The sequence below is a fragment of the Helobdella robusta genome (genome assembly GCF_000326865.2).
Source record: "Helobdella robusta unplaced genomic scaffold HELROscaffold_9, whole genome shotgun sequence".
In the NCBI taxonomy this organism is placed as follows: domain Eukaryota; kingdom Metazoa; phylum Annelida; class Clitellata; order Rhynchobdellida; family Glossiphoniidae; genus Helobdella; species Helobdella robusta.
The window spans coordinates 4,919,331-4,938,763 of NW_008705512.1; the positions used below are offsets into that span (position 1 = coordinate 4,919,331).

General features: G+C 32.4%; 5 protein-coding genes across 5 annotated transcripts; 3 read left to right on the forward strand and 2 right to left on the reverse strand.

Annotated features, from left to right (window-relative positions):
• Positions 1-1,144: 1,144 nt before the first annotated feature.
• Positions 1,145-3,254, reverse strand: HELRODRAFT_189959 (hypothetical protein; the record flags this gene model as incomplete). The annotated part of the gene is made up of 2 exons (XM_009033349.1): positions 1,145-2,873; positions 2,998-3,254. The coding sequence occupies 2 exons, from the start codon at positions 3,252-3,254 to the stop codon at positions 1,145-1,147; spliced, it is 1,986 nt and encodes a 661-aa protein (XP_009031597.1).
• A 1,555-nt stretch (positions 3,255-4,809) lies between these two features.
• On the forward strand, positions 4,810-9,353 carry HELRODRAFT_96656 (hypothetical protein). Its single transcript, XM_009033350.1, has 11 exons — positions 4,810-4,958; positions 5,346-5,479; positions 5,823-5,908; positions 6,222-6,302; positions 6,654-6,855; positions 6,991-7,226; positions 7,513-7,621; positions 7,916-8,092; positions 8,229-8,330; positions 8,647-8,736; positions 8,959-9,353. Exons 1-11 carry the CDS (start codon positions 4,937-4,939, stop codon positions 9,046-9,048), a joined length of 1,329 nt encoding a protein of 442 aa, XP_009031598.1. The 5' UTR covers positions 4,810-4,936; the 3' UTR covers positions 9,049-9,353.
• Positions 9,354-9,798: 445 nt separating this feature from the next.
• HELRODRAFT_166421 (hypothetical protein) lies at positions 9,799-12,663 on the forward strand (the record flags this gene model as incomplete). The annotated part of the gene is made up of 4 exons (XM_009033351.1): positions 9,799-10,219; positions 10,377-10,472; positions 10,923-11,369; positions 11,540-12,663. The coding sequence occupies 4 exons, from the start codon at positions 9,799-9,801 to the stop codon at positions 12,661-12,663; spliced, it is 2,088 nt and encodes a 695-aa protein (XP_009031599.1).
• A 1,503-nt stretch (positions 12,664-14,166) lies between these two features.
• HELRODRAFT_71229 (hypothetical protein) lies at positions 14,167-16,839 on the reverse strand (the record flags this gene model as incomplete). Its single annotated transcript, XM_009032980.1, has 9 exons — positions 14,167-14,265; positions 14,375-14,481; positions 14,648-14,885; positions 14,975-15,333; positions 15,665-15,838; positions 15,982-16,121; positions 16,200-16,375; positions 16,499-16,576; positions 16,741-16,839. 9 exons carry the CDS (start codon positions 16,837-16,839, stop codon positions 14,167-14,169), a joined length of 1,470 nt encoding a protein of 489 aa, XP_009031228.1.
• A 1,031-nt stretch (positions 16,840-17,870) lies between these two features.
• On the forward strand, positions 17,871-19,295 carry HELRODRAFT_156203 (hypothetical protein; the record flags this gene model as incomplete). Its single annotated transcript, XM_009033352.1, has 7 exons — positions 17,871-17,978; positions 18,074-18,204; positions 18,354-18,447; positions 18,569-18,617; positions 18,698-18,791; positions 18,970-19,099; positions 19,197-19,295. The coding sequence occupies 7 exons, from the start codon at positions 17,871-17,873 to the stop codon at positions 19,293-19,295; spliced, it is 705 nt and encodes a 234-aa protein (XP_009031600.1).
• Between the last annotated feature and the right edge of the window lie 138 nt (positions 19,296-19,433).

Sequence of the window (19,433 nt, forward strand, 5' to 3'; positions counted from 1 at the left end):
TTTTGATTCTTTTTAATCAGTCAGGTCAAAATCATCATCATCCATATCACAAAATAGTTTGAGACCACACCTTGCTTAGCATCCAATTCCAAGCCGAGCAGAGCCAAGCTGAGCCAATGTTCGTAGATATATAAGAGCTTTTCATTAAAATTTTGCTCACTTAGTATACGAATATCCCCAATATCGATATCAAATAGAAACAGCAGACTGCGGTTTTTTAAATAACGCCCTTGAATTCACAAGCCGCACAAACAAAATCCGCGAACCACAAAATCTGCGGAGTTTCGAGAATTTTTTATCCGCAACTGAAGTTGCGGTGCGGTAACAGCGGTTTGAAACAGCATGCAGCTATCCGCTTGGGGCTTTAGTACCTATATGATATAAATTCTTGAACATTCGGCCACAAGCACTGAAGAAGTTATAGGAATTCTGAAAAGAGCTTTTTTTATTCTATCATGCTTACATGTTCTATCATGCTTAAAATAAGTAAAAATTCTGGTTTTGAACCCAAGAAACTTGACAATGATTTACGATCTACCGTTAGAAAAATTGAAAAACCAAAAAGGAAGCTAACTATCGCCGAACATGCTGTGATTTTCATCAATCTACATATTTGAAAATATAAATACAATAAAAATGAATAACAATAACAACATAAAAATAATAATAATAAAGAAGCAAATATCAAAATAGATGATTGATGTTAATTTTAGATCTACAAAGGCGAAGACATCTCCGAACGAAATTACTATATGTATTGAGTAACAATGTTCTTCATTTTTTGCATCGTTTGCCCAGCACGATCGTACGTTAACAAATACACACATACATACATACGCACATACACACACACACACGGACTCATACATAGCACATACACATAGACACACACATGCATATACACACAAACGTACAGCTATGTAAAAATGAACTGAATTCAAAAGCGTGCATGCAATGTGGGTGTGTGTATAGATGTATGTGCGTATATATATATATATATATATATATATATATATATATATATATATATATATATATATGTGTGTGTGTGTGTGTGTGTGTGTGTGTGTGTGTACGTGTATGTATGTGTGCGTATGTATGAACATGTATGTATGTGTGTGTGCGCGCGCACTGTTAACATCACTTATTCAGTTTGAATTCTATTGCTGAATGTTTGTTGATCGGCATTTCCTGTTCCTGTTGTTGACGTCATCATAGTGGGCGACGTGGTCGTCAAAGTTGTGGCCACAAAGGAAAGTGGTGATGATGGCGACGTTGATGGTGAAGACGTTGGTGAGAATGAAGACATAGGGGAGTTGGATCCGGAAAGGTAAGAAGGAAGTAGAGAGCCAGATGACATCAACAATGCACTGATTGATGATTTGCATTCAACTGAAGTTTTTGTTGCTGGTTTTACAGCTGCTGTCGTTGCTTTAATAGCAGTAGCAGTGGTAACTGCTGCAGTTTCTACTGCTTTAACATTTTTATGAGGGTTGACGAGAGATTTTGCAACAAAAGCTGGAAGATCGTTGGATGGTTTTTTAACTTCTGGCGGAAGTAAGAATCTATTCGGTAGTAATTTTACCTCTTCCGTCTTGTGGTTCAGATTGAAAATATTCTTATTAAAGACCGGTGCCAGAGACGATGAAGTGTGGTTGCTGTGGCCGTAGTGGTTGCTGCCTCCGTGCATGAAGTTGTACGCGTACGCGTTGTTAGTTGTGTTGCTCTGCTGCTTCTTGTATTTCAAAAATATGTCCTGGTTTGCTAGTTTAATGTTATTATGACTGCTGTTGCTGCTGCTGTCTGGGTGGATGGGAACATTTGGATTGGGTGTGGCTAGATGAGACATCTCCTTCTTCATTAATCTTGAAAAAGGATTGGCCTGCTTCTTCCTCCAGTTGCTGGTGACCGGGGAATTATCGGATGACCCGCAATCCGATGGTTGTGCAATCCTGCCGTGTGATTGGCTGTGTTTTATTATAGCTCCGCCCCCTCCTCCTTCTGTTTCCACCAATGCAGGGCTCGGTGATCTCGTAAAATCATTGAGGTAGGCTTTCTTTGCACGAAAGCCATTAATTGGATGCAGTTGCGGCTGTGTAGAAGTTGAGGAGGAGGAAGACGAGGAGGATTTATCAACTTTCCAAACGGATGTTGCTTTCCAGTTCGCTCTGCTTGGCTTTTGAGCCTTCAGAGCTTCAAATCCGAGAATCTCTCCGACTTGGAAGTGGTTCCTTAGGTCATCGACGCTACCCAGCATTATGGAAAGATCGAAGAAGACGTGATCGTGGTTGCCCAGGTCAATGATGCCCCACTTCCGGTCCACGTGGTACACGACACCTTCACCGACGTTCTTGTGAGTTGGTTTGTTCAGCTCAGTGAGTATGGAGTCGACCTCGGAGCGAATCATTTTTGAATGAGTTTCAAAGAGAGTGAGCAGTTGAATCTCGTAGGATTTCTGTATGTGGTTGATCTTCTCGATGAAGTTGGATATCTCTCTATCTCTATTGCCGACGTTGTACGTTAGGACTTGCGGAGTGTTTTGGTAGTTGTTGTGTGGCTGTTGTTGTTTGGAGGTGATGAATTGTTGTTGTTGATGATGTTGATGTTGACCTTGTAGAAATTTTTGTTCGTGTGGTGTTGATGTTGCAATGTGATACTCATCGTTTGTGGTTGCCGCTTGGTTGGCATATTTCTTAACATTGTACTGCTGCTGCAGCTGCTGTTTTTGGTGTTGTCGTTGGTGTGGCTGGTCGTCGGGAGGGGAAGTGTCGTTACTTTTAACAGCAGCCACAAAACTTTTCTTCGCAAATTTTTCAATGTTTCGAATTTGTTCAATTTCCGGTAGACTCATTCTTCTTTCAGAGGAAATTTGTCTGGCAGATTAATAACTAAAATTATTATTAACAATGAAAAATTATTTATTTATTATCATAATTTTTTGAAATCATAAAATAATAATAAAATGTTTTTTTTATTATTTTAAAAAAGTTGTATGACCTTAAAAACTTCAAATTTTTATCAAAATCTTTCGCATCATTGGTCTTGTTTAATTTTTCATCTTGAATATTTTTTGATGGGACGAAGTTGCTAGTTTTTAAGTTGTTGTTGTTGTTGTTATTGTTGTTGTTGTTGTTGTTGCTGCTGCTGCTGCTGTTGTTGTTGTTGTTGTGGATGACGTCATTGTTGTTGTTTTTGTCGACGACGCCGTTGTCATCTTCGTTATATAATTTCCTTTGACCTTTCAGTACCTCCATCATGTGAGTTGTTGTTGTTGTGTTGTTGTTGATGTTTTTGTGAAATGTTAAGATGTTTGTGAAATGTTAAGATATATTCGAAACGAACGGAAATTTAAAAAAAATATTTTAAAAATAGTAAAAAACCGTCAAAGAAAAATAGACTTTTTATTCCACCGAACGGTAAATTTACACTCTCAATCACTTACCAAATTACTACCCACCTACTTAATCAATTACTAATCAATCCTTCACTCATTCACTAATCATCATTATCATCAGAACCGATATACCTCTCTATGTCTAGAGCCTATGCGAAATGACGACAAATTTTATTCAAGTTGAGTAGATATTAGCTAAACTTGCTTACCAACCGACTTGACCCGAACAAACAAAAACGAATGAAGAGCTAACAATACAGCTGATAGAGAGAAAGGTAGAATAATAATAATAATAATAATAACAATAATAATAATTAATAATAACCATAATAATTATAATTCTAATAATAAATACTAATTATAACAGAACTTAGGTAATAGTTAAAGATATGTCGATAAACTTAGGTATAGATTTTAAACATTATCCTGAATGTTTGAACGTTAAACATTATTATTATTATATATATATATATATATATATATATATATATATATATATATATATATATATATATATATATATATATATACAATAGTGGGTATGGCCAATGATTCATAATAATAAAAATAATAATAATAATTACGCCAAAAAACTTGCATTAATGATGAAAATCAAGATGGAATATCATGTTTATGACTCGAATAAGGGGACGCTGATTAATGTGGTTGCAGATGGTGACGACGTTGCTATCCGGATGATGACCTCAACAAAGATGATGATCTCAACAAAGATGATGACGCTTAAAGTGATGGTGATTATTACGTGCAAAAAATGATGATGACGACGAGGACGTAGATAATGATGACGACCTGGCAATTTAAATTTAGATCATTGGTGTCAGTCAGGCTTGCTTCAGTGATTCAGCACCTTGGTATGGAACCCTAGGAATTTTTTAATTATCTTCATAACTAAATTCATAATTTCCTTCAATATCATAATTTTCTTTGTCGTCATTATAATATTAGTAATGCTAACAACTGTAATACTGTAATACTATGGCTAATATTATTAGTAGCAGTAATAATAGATTAGTAATAGTTGTAACTGTAGTAGCTAGTAGTAGTAGTAGTAGTAGTAGTAGTAGTAGTAGTAGTAGTAGTAGTAGTAGTAGTAGTGGTAGTAGTAGTAGTAGTAGTAGTAGTAGTAGTAGTAGTAGTAGTAGTAGTAGTAGTAGAAGTAGTTGTAGTAGTTGTTGTAGTTGTTGTAGTAGTAGCAGTAATAATAAAATTAACTGTTGTAATACAGTAATAGTAGTAGTTTTTTGTTTGGAAAAACCATTGTGTAGTAAATTTATGTTTATACATTTATATTGAGTTTTTTCCTCTAAAGGTGTCACTAACAATTGCAAAAATAATAATAATGACATTTGACCTTTTTCGTTTCTAACTTCACTAATGTTAACATGTGGGTTACGTCGTTGTTAAATATTTTCACGTTTTCGCCATCAAATTTATCGCTATTTAGTTTTAGAACGATCAACATTTTATGACAAAATAAAATATTAGGTAATTTATTAAATTTGATTTTTAAAAAAAGTTAAAATGCCTAAACATAGGAGGAAAGGTTGGCTGATTTTAGAAATGTGTTATGATTTGATTGCCTCTTCTATTCTATGTTTGTGCTGTTTGCTAAGTGTGTGTAAACTGTAAGTGTAAAGGCTGTAAGTAAGGTAAGTGAAAATAATTTTAAATTCAGGACGTCAATTAATTACACATTCTCTGCCTGCTATTTGTTGTGTTTAGTAGTATTTATTCTATTTTTTTTAAATTATAAAATTTAGTTATCCTGTATTGTCGTATTGATCTCTAACATTCTAATCTTATAAAAATATATAAAGATTAAAAATACTACTTGATTTTGATTTGGTTTCGCTTTTGCCGTTTTGCTTGTTAGTGAAATTTCAAATCCAGTATTTAACTAATTACGTAAATTTTCTAATAATCAATCCAGATCGGCCACCTAGCTGTAGAAATAATAATCAGGAGCATGGGGCTGGTGGGGATGATAACGATGACTATCAAGATGATGCCATGAGCGTCATGAGTGTGATTAGTAATGCCTCTGACAACAGAGCAACAGATGGTTAATTAATTTCTTTAATTAAATTTAAATGTTTTTTTTATTATGAATTATCAAACATTTTTTTTAAATTATTTCGAAATTATTTATTCATTTGTCTTTAAACATATGGCTATTAGTGATTTGTTTATAATTTATATATTTACAGCATCAAAATATATAATTTTTCATAATAATTTTTGATTTATTTATAAAATTAATAGAAATAGATTACTTTTTTTATATTTTTTAATGATACTAATTTAATCTGAATAAATTATGTTAATTAGGATCTGATGAGTGCAGTGGTTGTATATTATTTAATAATAATTATTATTACTAATTTGAATAAATTAATTTTAATTAGGGTCTGATGAGTGTAATGGGGCCCTGACAGCCCAGGAAAATTATGAGGAAAAAATGAGCACTTGCATTGAGGGCATATCTCAAAAAAAGTTGGAAAAAAAAACTTTTACTATCATAATTTAGTTTTGCACTAGATATTTTTTTTTTCAAATTTCTATCATTTTTTTAATTTTTTTCAAATTTTAAATTATATACATTTTGTTAATAATTTTTAAAAGGCCCAGACTTTAAAAGAATCTGTTTTAACATGCAAAATGATGAATAAAATTGTATTATAAACGGTGAAGATAAACTGAATAGTCTATCCATTCTATTCTATCCAATTTTTATTTATTTATTTCATTTGTTTATTTATTATTTATTTATTTACTAATATTGATATAAATTATTCTTTCACCACAGTTCTAAAGGCAGGATAGAGTCATTGAAAAGTTTGAAATCAGGCCTATGCAAGCAGTATTCATTCTCCTATTTATCAGACAGGTGTCTGTATTTATATGTGTGTGTTTATATAGTATATGTGTGTGTATATATATGTATGTGTGTGTATATGTATGTGTATGTATTGATACATGTGTGTTCGTATGTATGTGTGATGTGTGTGTTTGTTCTTAGAAATCATTAAAAACTAGATAATATGACAAAATAATAATTATGTTGTTTTGTTTAAATCTTTTTAAAAGATAAGATATATTTATTTCAATTTCAAAGTCCCACTCACCTTACTCACTAGATGTTCTCTATGCAAACAACACATTCCACCACTAAGCTTCCACCATGTCACTCAACTGCCTCACTAACTGAACTCAGCTGAACAACCTGACCTAATTACAGGTACGTAACAGTCAGCGATGGGCTTGAGAAATGTCTGAAACGAGGTTGTGTCGAGGAGCAATTAGTTGCTGCTGACTGCATTTGTGTGCTGTTCATCCAGATTGCTTGCTCGCCTGCTAAAGATGAGTTGCTGAAATCCGTTTCTCCAATTCTAAAAGTTCTCATCAATGATAATGCCGTGTCTCTTCAAACTAGGTGTTCTGTAAGTTTTTTATTTGTTATTTTATAATTTGTGCTGTGTGTATGTATGTATGTATGTGTGTGTGTGTGTGTGTTGTGTATTTGTGTTGGCGTATATTTTACACACATGCACACATGTGCGATTGAACAACAACAGTGTGCTGAAGCTCTTGGTCTGTGTGTGTTCCTTGCTGTAGAAGAGCCAGAAGACATATACGAGACGATGGGTCTGTTCGAGCAACACTTCAAACTGTCTTTCAAGTCTATGAATAACAATAACGCTCAGCAGCAATTAGCACATCCCTGTTCCCAACTTCACAACAGTTGTCTGGGGGCCTGGGCTCTACTATTCACGTTACTCTCTGATAAATTCGTTTTGTCTTATGCTCAGAAGTTGGTTGGATTGTTGATGTCGTTGGTTTTGTTTATCGTTATGCTTATTTACATTTTTATTCATTTATTCATTTTTCCATCTCTGATACATACATGCGAGCATGGGTCTTCCATCCACTCACCTTTCTTTCATTTATTTTTCATTAATTCATCTTTCATTCATTCAACATTCGCCCTATTATTCATCTATCCATTCATTCATCCATTAATTCAGTCATTTATTCATTCATTTATCCATCCATTTATTAAGTCATTCACTCATTCATTCATTTATTCGTTCGTGTAGGTTCATAATTCTGGTGAGCAGTATGTTGAGCAGTGAGAGCATGGAGTTGAGAATCACGGCCGGCGAAACCATAGCACTTATGTTTGAAGCTGGTAGAGATGTTTCTGAGGTCCGTTTGTCTCTCTGTTTCTCTGTTGCATTCTTTTTTATTCTTTCTTTCTCCTTCTCTCTCTCTTTTTTCTTTCTCCTTCTTTCTTTCTATCTTTTTATCTTTTTTCTCAATTTTTCATTTTCTCACTCTATGTCTCTATCTTTCTCTATTTTTCCTTCTTTTTCCTCCCAACCAGACGGATGGTAGACGGTCGGTCATGTTCTTGCTCATATACACAATTTTCAACATTCAAAAAAAAATTAGTTAATGCATGTAAATCATCTTATACTATTCTACACTCCCATCCAAAAGGATTTTGATGACTGTTTTGAGGCGAACAAACTCGAAGAACTATGCAAGAAATTGAAGGAGCTATCCACTGAGTGTAACAAATACAGAGCAAAGAAAGATAAAAAGGTGCAAAAAGCTTCCTTTAGAGATATTTTGAAAGCTGTACAAGATGGCGAATTTGGCTCCAGTGAAATCAAAGTTAGGCTCTATACCATCCGATAAGTGATGTGATGTCTTTATGTGATGTTATATGTAATGTGTTGATGTAATATTTTTGTCATCATTTTATAAAACCTAATATTCAAAATTGTTCCATCCACCTACCTTCATGAAGATTAACATTCAAGAGAGTCTCTACCTAGAGTCCTGGGTTCAAAAGACACATTACGATCAACTCTGTAGAGTCCTCACATCAGGGATGAATGCCCATTTACAAGTCAATATCTATGCCATATATATATATATATATATATATATATATATATATATATAATTGTATTATTGATGAAAATCACAGCATGTTCAGCGTTAGTTAACTTCCTGTTCAACTTTTCGATTTTTCTAACGGTTGATCGTAAATTATTTTCAAGTTTATATACATACATATATATATATATACATGCTGGTGTTTCCAAATTTTTTTTGGGCGTTAGCTTTCCTAAAAAAATTCTAAATTACGTCATAACTTCTCTGTGATATATTTTATTTGTATTTTATTTATTCTTTAGCTTAAAAGTTATTTAACTTTTCAGGAAAACCCATTAATTCGAGATATATTCTCACTCGGGGAGCCAATCAATTTTGATCAGCATAACAATCAAAGAAACTCTAAACTTGATAAGGTGTGTGATGATTTACAATTTTGCGTGAAATCATTTCTTTCGAATTTAAATAACAATCAAACACTCTCCTTCACTTTTCTCTCTATCTGCCTCTCCTTCTCTCGCATTTCTTCTTTAATAAAAGCGTGTACTATCGTATAGTTAATAAAGCTAGCATTAAAATGGCGTCATTCCCGCCAACGATTTTTACTAACATTGTAATTATTAATAATTTGACACCAGGTTGTGTATAAGGCTGCTTACAAAGAGAGGACTAAATACAGATCAAAACAGAGGAGTAAGAAATCAATGAATTGCTATGGTGGGGACTGAGTCCTAAACAACCAATCAACTTAACTTACGTTTTTATTTTGTTCACGAAAGTTTCATCTTTTATCACCTAGCTCTACTGTAATCACGTTTTTTATTACTTTTGATATCATAATTATGATTAATGATTATGATTAATAATATAATTAAACTTAAATACATTTAATGCCTTAACGTGTGTTATACATATTTATTTATTTAATGTTTTAACAGCGTATTCAAATGATCCCATGTATTGATTTATCTTGTTTGAACTAGTTCTCGTTAGTAAATATTCTGGTTTGGTTTTTAAAAATTAATAAAAAAAATTATTTCCCGGTTTTTTGTGTTTCCTCGTTGAGTAGTTTAGCCTGTTGCACCGACCAAATCATGTCAAGTTCTTTGATGACGATATTAATGTCGATAACGTGAGCTTAAAATGTTGAGCGCTTTAAAATTTGGTTGCGATAAACAAGCCTTTTTCATTTTTTAGTTTAAATTCCATCGAATTGTTCTTGATTTAACGAGTGTCCTGCCAAGTTGACGCGAAATTTATTTTTCTAGAAATTTATTTTGACCTAACTTTTATTTTTTCCACGAAAATTGTCGACTTAACTTTTTGGCATTTTCTCAATCAAACTAATCACTGTCGATCAGTCTGTCCGTCACATTCTTTTTGGAATCTTGGGTTCATTAGTGATTAGTTCGTTTACTTTTACAACAATTTTCCGATTTATAATTAGAAAGTGATCCGTGAAATTGTTTTGCGTGAAGATGGCCTCAACAGAGTTTAACGATGTTAGCTTAGAAAATTTACAAGTAAACGGATTAGGAGCAGTTGTTAAGGATGCAGACGATAATATGATGGTAAACGATGTCGTTAGTAACGGTGTTAAAGTGTACGACGATGTTGACGATCTATTACAAGATCATAACTCCAGTGCAGGCCCCCGCAACTGCGAAAACATTGGGTTATCAAAAAATATCACATGTGCCAATAGTAATAATGACAATGCTGTAAGTAAAGAAGAATTAGGAATTGAAAACAAAGGTAAAGTTAGCAACAATGACAGCATTCTGGAAGGCCAAAATAATGAAAATGATCAGGTGGGGTCTGTTGATGCTAATGTGGAGCCAAGAGTTAAGAAAAGTGGTGTCAGCACTGTTCAGGTCACTGTCAAGGCTGCTAAAGATGGTCAGATGCCTTCAAAAGTAATTCACTTCAGCTATTTGTTACTGTGTTCTTATGTTTAATAAATTCTTCAATGTAATATCTGGAATACAAATTTAAGAAATGACCCACCAAAAATAATATTTTGATGCTTGACATAAAATGTTTTTTTACTTTCAAGGTAAAACCCCCCAGAAAGTGTACAACCACACCATCAGGGTCAAAAACAACAACAACATCGTCCTCGAGACCGAAAAGAGATGTTCAAAGAAAATCGGTTTTTGAGATGTTGAAGAATAATGAAGATGATGATGATGATGACCGAGCCGGTGATGATGACGACGATGAAATCAGTAAAAAACGCAAACTAAATGATGATGATGATGATGAAGATGATGAAATAGTTGATGAGTTTGACTACCATTTCAAAAGTTTGTTCAGTTAATTTTACATTCTTGATATTGATTAATAAACTTTAGAACAAACTTCATTATGTTATTTTGATGAATAGCTAAGTTTATTTTGGAAATGTTAATCATTTATGAACACCTATTACTCTAAATTATTTCATTTATTTTCTACATTTCATTATCTTTTTATTTGCCAGTTTGCATGTTGTAACAGATTCTGCATCTATGTCTGAGTCTGATTTTTCAATGAATAAAAATAATATTTCTTAGTCAAAGTATCAATGATGGTCATTAATAATCACTTAAAACTTTTTCAGAAAAGGCAATTACAAAACCGATAGAGAAGAAGAAAAAGACATCGACAAACATCAATAGCAGCAACAGAACATCATCTCACAAAAAAGAGGAACCAACCTTAAAACTCTTTGATGATGACGACCTCCCTTTAACAGGCAAAGTATCAACTGGCCGAAGTAAAAAGAAGAAGCGGCAAAACGATGATGAAGATGATGACAACGATGATGGCGGGGGCTGGCACATGATGAGCAAGATAACTGGTAAGATATTTGACGACGACGATGATGATGAGGATCGATACTACGACGACGAATTCAGTTCACACCATTATGGCAGTGGTCAATCTAAAAAATTGTTAGCCTCCTCCAGTAAGCCACATAGCAACTCAGATAAGATCTGGTCATCTTATGCCAAAAAGAAATTTAAAGTGGATGTTCAAGGCGGTCTGAAGTTTACAAAATCCAGAGGTGTGTGTGTGCTTGAAAATTTGGTTCATTTGTTGGTTTGTCCGTGTGTTGTCTATTGCAGGTGTGTTTGTGTTTGCACATTTTAAATTTTTAACAATTTTGTACTTTGAATTGTTTTTTTCTTTTTTTATTTAGTAAATTATATATATTTAAATGCTAAATAATTTCAGATTTTAATAAATCCAAATCTGTCATGGGCAGTGGTAGCAAAGGAGTGCATCAACAACAGCAACAACATTACCACACATCATCCCACAACAACAACAGTAGTAGTAGCAATTTCTTCGTGTCCCCACCATCATCATCATTGGCTGCATTCAATGCACCTGTGACCAACCTGATGGACAACGACGAACTTGAGAGAAAATCATCCATACTAAAAGCGTGGGAAACTAAACTGAAATGCCTAGACAGTGAATTAGAGGATCGAGCGAACACGATCAAAAGGAATGAAGGAAAGATGGTGAGAGAGGAGAGAAGGTTGAAGGAGATTGAAAATTCTCTCAAGTATAGAGAGAAAATTCTCTCATTTGACTGTCTCACAGCTAATAATATCACCAACAACGATGAGACTGATAACAAAACATCATCCTCTTCTTCATCATCCTTGCACAGCGTAGAACTTTCCAGGCAAAAAAAGGAAATGATTGACATGATGATTGAGTATAAAGAGTGGCTGGAGCAGCAGCAGCTGCTGCTGAGATCAAGTGACGTCACGCAGCCACTGACGCTACAGCCCTTACCACATGAAAAGCAGTTTAATGATGATGTTGTTGATAATATTAATGATAAAAGAAATGATGACAATGGTCTTGGTAATAATAATAACAGTGCTGATGGAAACAGTGGCAACAAAGTGGAAGAATTATTGCAAGAGAATGGAAATAATAATGATAGTAATAAAGGTTCTGCTAGTGCTGTTGTTGGTGGTGATGATAAAAATGATGGTGATAATGACGTTGCAGATGATGATAACAAAGTGAATAATGATGACAGTGGCCATAAGAATGATGATAACAATAATGATAATGATGTTGAGATGAGTGAAAATGTTAATGCGTCATCAGCATCATCAAACATGGGCTTTGGCGTAAAAATACCTGGCGGTAGTGATTTCCTCGAGCCATTCGTATACGACGACGATGTCAACAACAACGAGAATGATAACGACGACGATGATGATGATGGTGGTGATGATAATAATGAAAACAACAACATTCTTTACGGCAACGTTGCTAGTGATGGCAATGATAATAAAAATGATGATGCGGGTGATGTTGAATTAGCTGAATAGCTTAATTGATAAGATTGAAAAACTCCATCATTAACTCTACCAACTAATGCCATCACATTGTTTGTTAATCATCTCATTACATTCTACTCGCCAGTCGTCATCGTCATTATTATCATTACATCTGCAACACAATCATTTCATTTCTCGGGTAATGTTGATACCATGCATGTTAACATCACATTTACATTACCACAGTGAAATGGAAACACACACATATATATATGAACATGTATAACGAAATTTACATTTGTTAATTTTGACTTGTTTACGCCTCTGTTGTTTCATAAAAGATAAATATAATTATTTTCAAATTAAGATTATTAAAATCATTATTATCACCGTCACGGTTATCATCAGCATCGTCGTAGTTATTCACTATTATTATTATCATTGTTTGTTATAGATGAAGGAGAGGAGAGAAATGATCGTTATTTAAACGTCACTTACCTATCATTATAGCCATCCTAAACGTCTCTGTAGTTGTTTTATTTCATATTTTTCATTTATAATGGAAGTTGACGTTTGAACTGAAACTTATTTTCTGTATTCTAAACTCAAAGAAGAACCATTATTTTCTGAATATATATATATATACGTACACATATATATGCATATATGATACATACATATGCATATATGATACATACATATGTATATATCATATATACACGTGTATGTGATATATACATACGGATATACGTGTAGATACAAACACTACTACTACTATGATGATGACGACGATGATTAAGATGTACGCTAATATGTATGTAAATTGTAGCTGTGACGATTGATTTTAAGGTTTGTACGAGTACAATAGAAGACACCTTGCTATCATTTAGTTATCATTCAATTCAATAAGGAGTTCTATCGTATTAATCCAACTTTGTCGTCGTCTTTATATTAATTTTTTATTATTTGATAAGAAACTTTGTGACTGGTTATGCAAGGGGAATAGCTACGTAGAGTAAAATGATAACCGCGGTAAAGTATGTAACTTCCAGAATAGTTTCTTATCCATTTTTTATTATATATCTTTATTTTATCCATCTTGTAATAATTATTATTTTTGATTATTCAAATGTATTATTACTGTTAACTAGTTAATTAATTAATTAGAAATTAATTAATTGATTTCACTTTTGATATAGAATAATAATGATGATTAAAATTTTCCAAAAAAACATTGCAATCTTTTACATGAAATAAAATTTAAGAAAAAACTACACAGTTAGCACAGAAATGCCTGAGACGGAAAGAAGATTACGGAGAGGAGGAGAGAAAATTGAGAGAAGGCAACAGAATATAAAGAGAGAAAAAAAGAGAGAGAGTAAAAAAAGAACAGAAATATAGATAGAGAGAGAGAATGAAAAGAAACAGAAAAATATGAAGAAGAAGGAAAGCAAGAGATATAAATACATATAAAGAGAAAGAATATAATAGAGAGAAAAGGTAGCTAAAAGAGAAATAGACGTAAACCAAGCCAAATTTTATCGTGAATCGAAATTAGAAGAATGTTTTCACTCGGGGTGCCACCAAAGTCACCCAATAAGGGACCTTTCGATCATCTTCCTTCAGCACGTCTGCCGTCAATTCGTACGAATCCTGATACAAATGGCGGCGTTCCTATCAATTGTTTAACGTAAATAAACGATCAAATTGTAAATAAATTGTAAAATAACAATATAGGACAATTAAATACAATAGAAAACACTTGAATACAAAGTTTCTGGCTAGCCTGGTGCAGTTTCATTTGTAGGTTTTTATTATTTGTAATGATTAACAACTGGCTCTCTAGATCTCTTTTCACTGATCTATAACCTGCAGCAAGACAATTTTAATCATAATATAAACTAAATAGCATAATAGTAACTGTAATATAGATAAATTATTTTGTATTATACTTCACTGAAACTTTCCAAATTAATAACAACAACGGAAGCAATTTTCAATTTTAAAATAAATTCTTTTCTTTCAGATACAAAACCATAATTAGAAGACCCAACGAGAGTCAAATAGGGAAGGTCAGGTCCATTTTGATCAGAAGGGGGGTACAGCCACACTCCTTTAGAATGGACAGTCCAATTGGGTCTATTGTACTCGTACATCTTGATTCTACTAGTTTGCTGGCTATTTTTAACCTGCTCTAAGAATCGAGAAGCTATGTAAGTGTAGGCAGGAGGTATTGAACCCGATAGGCCAGCAGATTTATAAAAACTGTTTGCCTAATTGAAAAAATAGTGCCATAATTAACAATTAGATTAATAATTAATATAAATTATTTCTAATTAATTAATAATAATAAAATCGAAACCTGTGGAGCAGCAGTTAATATGTGAAAAAAAGATGACGACGAACGTATAATAATGTCTATATACTCGTCTGTAATGTTAAAGTAACCGGAGGCCAAATAGACTCGAGAATTTTTAGGAAAATGAGTTAGGAGTTTGGTTGTTAGTTTCTCATCTTGAGTGACATTCATTGGACCCATTTGAATTAGGGGATAGATAACAGTGTCTGTTTCGTTATGGCTTCTTTCATCATTGTTATTATCAATATCATTGTCATCATTATGATAGTTGCCAGTGTTGTTGTTGTTGTATGCAATCATGTATGAGTGTATCAGCTCTTCTACTTCACCTTTCATGTTCTCCCTGAACTTTTTGTTAGTTTCTTCATCATCTGTTTAATCATAAAAGTTAGAAGATTAGATCTAAGAATGATTGATTGATTGATTGATTAGATGAGATTAGAAAATGACCAATTGGTCAGTTGATTAAAAGTATAATTAATTAATAAAATTAAACAAGGTACATAATCAAGTCAAACATTAAGTACTCCCGTCATTAATAAATAACAATCTAATTTGTAATTACTTGATGTAATTACTAATTCATACTAAAATTTAACACCAAAATACATTAAGAAACACACGTTAATTATAAAATGACCCCAAAAAAATTGAAAAACCACTAATTAGTGAATTAGGAACGGCACACATTACCAGAATAAGGATGTGGCACATCTCCATAGTGCAGAGAGTCATCGGACCCCACACTGAAGGAATATTTCGAGATGATGTCAAACAGTTGATGGTAAAAGTCGGCCAGAGGTTTGAAATTTTTGATCAAGACATACCTGTCTTGTCTGCTGCTGAAGTAGGTCTCGCTCAAATTGGCTCTGAAGAGAATAAATTAAATTATTTATTTTTAATTCACATTAATTTTAAAAATTTTTTTTCAATGTTTAATAACATTTTAATTCTTAATGATAATAGATAGCTGAAGAATAAATCATTAAACCATTTCAAAAAACGAACACACCCACTTATGATGATGTGATCATCAAATATGTAGGCCTTGATGTGAAAAAGACCAACAACTTCATTGAATCTCTCAGGTAAGCACTTTTTAAGCCATCCTCTCAAGTCAGGAGTGTGGAATAAATAGAGATTTAATGAGCTTTTGCATTTTTCTGACTGCATTTTATCTAGTGATGATGAAGATGATGGTAGGAAAGACGATGAATGTGAAGATGACGATGAAGATGGTAATGTTGAAGAAGGAGATGAATGATGGTTGATCAGAGATAGAAGCATGGTTCTCGAGTTCTTAAATCCCCTACTGGCTCTCATGTAATCTAGAACAACCGTCACTCTCAACTTTCCATTGTCAGTTTTGTCTGATTCACGAAGGGCATCTTTTATGCTGTCAACCTATGTACATTTGAAAAAGTGTTTTAAAATTTTATTTTAGTGTAATAAATGAAATATTATTCATTTTATTTTCAAAATATAATTTTACAGAAAATAAAAAATTATTAAAATCAATGGCTTTACCAGCTCTTGCTCTAATGGACTGATGCCCAGGTATAATGAGCCTAAGAGAATTCTCTTCTTTGATTTCAATGACAATTCCTTTGAAAGTTAAAACATGAAAATTTAATTAAAACCATTCAGTGAATTTAGGATTTAAATATAAATTAAAATAAAATAACAAATATGAAACAACTAAATCATATAATTAGGATGGTTAGAGATAATCATTAAGAAAACTTATTAAATTAAAAATATTATTTTACTTTTAATTTTTCATGAAACTCCCTGGGCCCTTCAATGATTTCAATTTTGTTACCACTAAGATGAAATGATGGGGCCATCTTGCAAACCCAACTGAACATAGAAATTTTGTCCTCTGAATCAACAGCTTCGGGACCATTTGAATGACATTTTGATGAATTATTGGAACCATGATTTGAGTCTAACATCTTGTTTGCCGGCAATAGTGGGGTATTATTTGTATCATACTTGATCGGTTTGGTTGCATTATGAAAAAATGTACGGTTTTTATTGCATTCACTGCTGATAATCCTAATTAGTGTAAAGTAAAAAATAGAAATTAACACTTTTTAAAAATTTAGTTTAAATGTTTTTTAAATATTCAGGCCTAAAAAATTAAAAATCACTTGTCTAACTTACAACAAAATAATTATCAACTCAAAATTAGGATAAAAAAATAAATGAAGTATAAACAAAAATATGAACAAATGACTTGTGTGACCTGCACGTACGGAAAAATAGATCATTTTTACGGAAAAACGTTTTTACAAGCATCTGCATTTGCATCACAGCATCGGGGAGTAACTACAAAACTTTTTCAAAAAATTAACTTTTAAAAACCATAAAACGGAAAATTTATATATATATAAACTCATATAGTCATATGTAAAGTCATAAATATATCGAACTTAGTGTAGAATATTCTATATATATATGTCTATAATATATAGCTATATATATAGAATATTTTATATATATATAAATATATATATGTATATAGTATTTTTTTACGAGATCTAAGAAGAGTTTTCTGGAAATCATCTACATTACATTACATACATTACACTATTGATTTGCGGTGTTTAATGCTTGTACAGAATTTATTCCGGATATCCCAGCATCTATCTGACTATATGGAGAAATCAATCCCAATCCTAAAAACCCAATCTTGGATTTATACCTATCCGTGTTTATAACAGGTTTCATGCACGAAATATTAGAAACAGGTTTTCACAACCATAATCTCCTTTTAGCTGGTTGCTAGGTAATTAATTATGACGCCACAAGGTAAAACTTGATGGCGTGTAGACAAATTGATAAATAAGCAAAAAATTAACTATTCCCTGACCAAGAAAGTCGAAAATAGAGAAATATGGAGAAAAGTAATGGCGCAAAAGGCGTCGACAATATTACAGAATTCAACACTTATGAAGAATTTCTAGATTCACAAATTACATCCCTAGATCTGTATTATCTGGAGGTTATTATTTGTTATAATTATAACGTAAGCTTAATTTAATTATTATTAAACAAACTATAAAACAAATATTAAAACTAAAACACCCGGAAAATAAGGATGAAGATATAGCGAGAGAACTAGTTGAACTCGGGTACAGAGGAAACGGAGAAGTACTAAAATTAGATGATTTCGTTGCTAGAAAACAGGCTTTCGAAGCTAACAGGCTTGCTAAAAAAAACCAACAACAGTTAAATAGATTGATAATTAATTCACTCATTCATTGAAATTAATTCATTCATTTATTCATTCGTTCTTTCAATCATTTAGATTTATACTGTTATTTGTCCTTATCAATCGTTAAATTTATTAAAATACTTTTTACGCTTTTAAATTAAGAAATTTAAGTGCCCAATGTAAAATCCCAGAAGAATTGAAACTAATGAGTGAATTAGCGAAACGAGAAGATGGAAACAGGCAAGGCATTATGGCTGTAAGTATAAGTGTGTCTGTATGTGGCTATGTGCGTATGTCTGCGTGTGCGTATGTTCTTGTACGTTTATATGTTCAGAGCATGTAACTCATTCATTTACCTCATTTTTTCTCACTTTCAGACGATAATTTTCATTAGGGACTATAACACGAAAAAACAGGAAGTATCAGGTTACATAAAGTCACCTTCAAATTTCATTTGAATTTTTTGTAATTTCTTTTAATTTTCTGCAATTTATTTCTATTTTCAGGCTATATAGACTACGCTTACAGATTAAAAGTTGAAGACTTTACTCAATATTTCAACGGCAAAAAAAAACTAATGCCTAAGCTATCAGACCTCAGGTGAAATTATAATATTAATTAATTAATTAATATTAAATATCAACAAAGAATGATAATTATGATTATAATTCAAGTTATATCATAATAATTTTGATTATAACTTAAATTATATTACGATAATTATGATTATAATTTAAATTATATTATAATTATGGGTATAATTTAAATTATATTATAGTTTCTTCAACTGGGAGACGCAGATGTCGACGTCAAATTCGTCCAGCAACTATCAGATAATTACAAATAATCCGACGGGGCTGCTGTTCAAAAACAGGCGAGACAGGAAAATAATGAACGTAGACCCCAGGGTAATTCATAATAATAATAATAATCACCATGATCATAACAATATTATTAAAAAAATATTATTAATATACTTATAATTATTAAATAATAAATTGTTAGGCATTCAGTCCAGGAGAAAATTCAGTAAGGATAGATGTTCTTGATACAAATTACATACACGTCGTTCTCTTTGACCACATAACTAGGAGGAAGTTCTGATGATGATGATGATGTGATGATGACGTCATGATGACATCATAATTGAGTGATGCGGTCACGTGATAATGTGATTAAGTAGTTATGACGATTATGTGAGGGCGAAGTGATGTGGTTAACCTCTAACTTTTTTTTCTATAA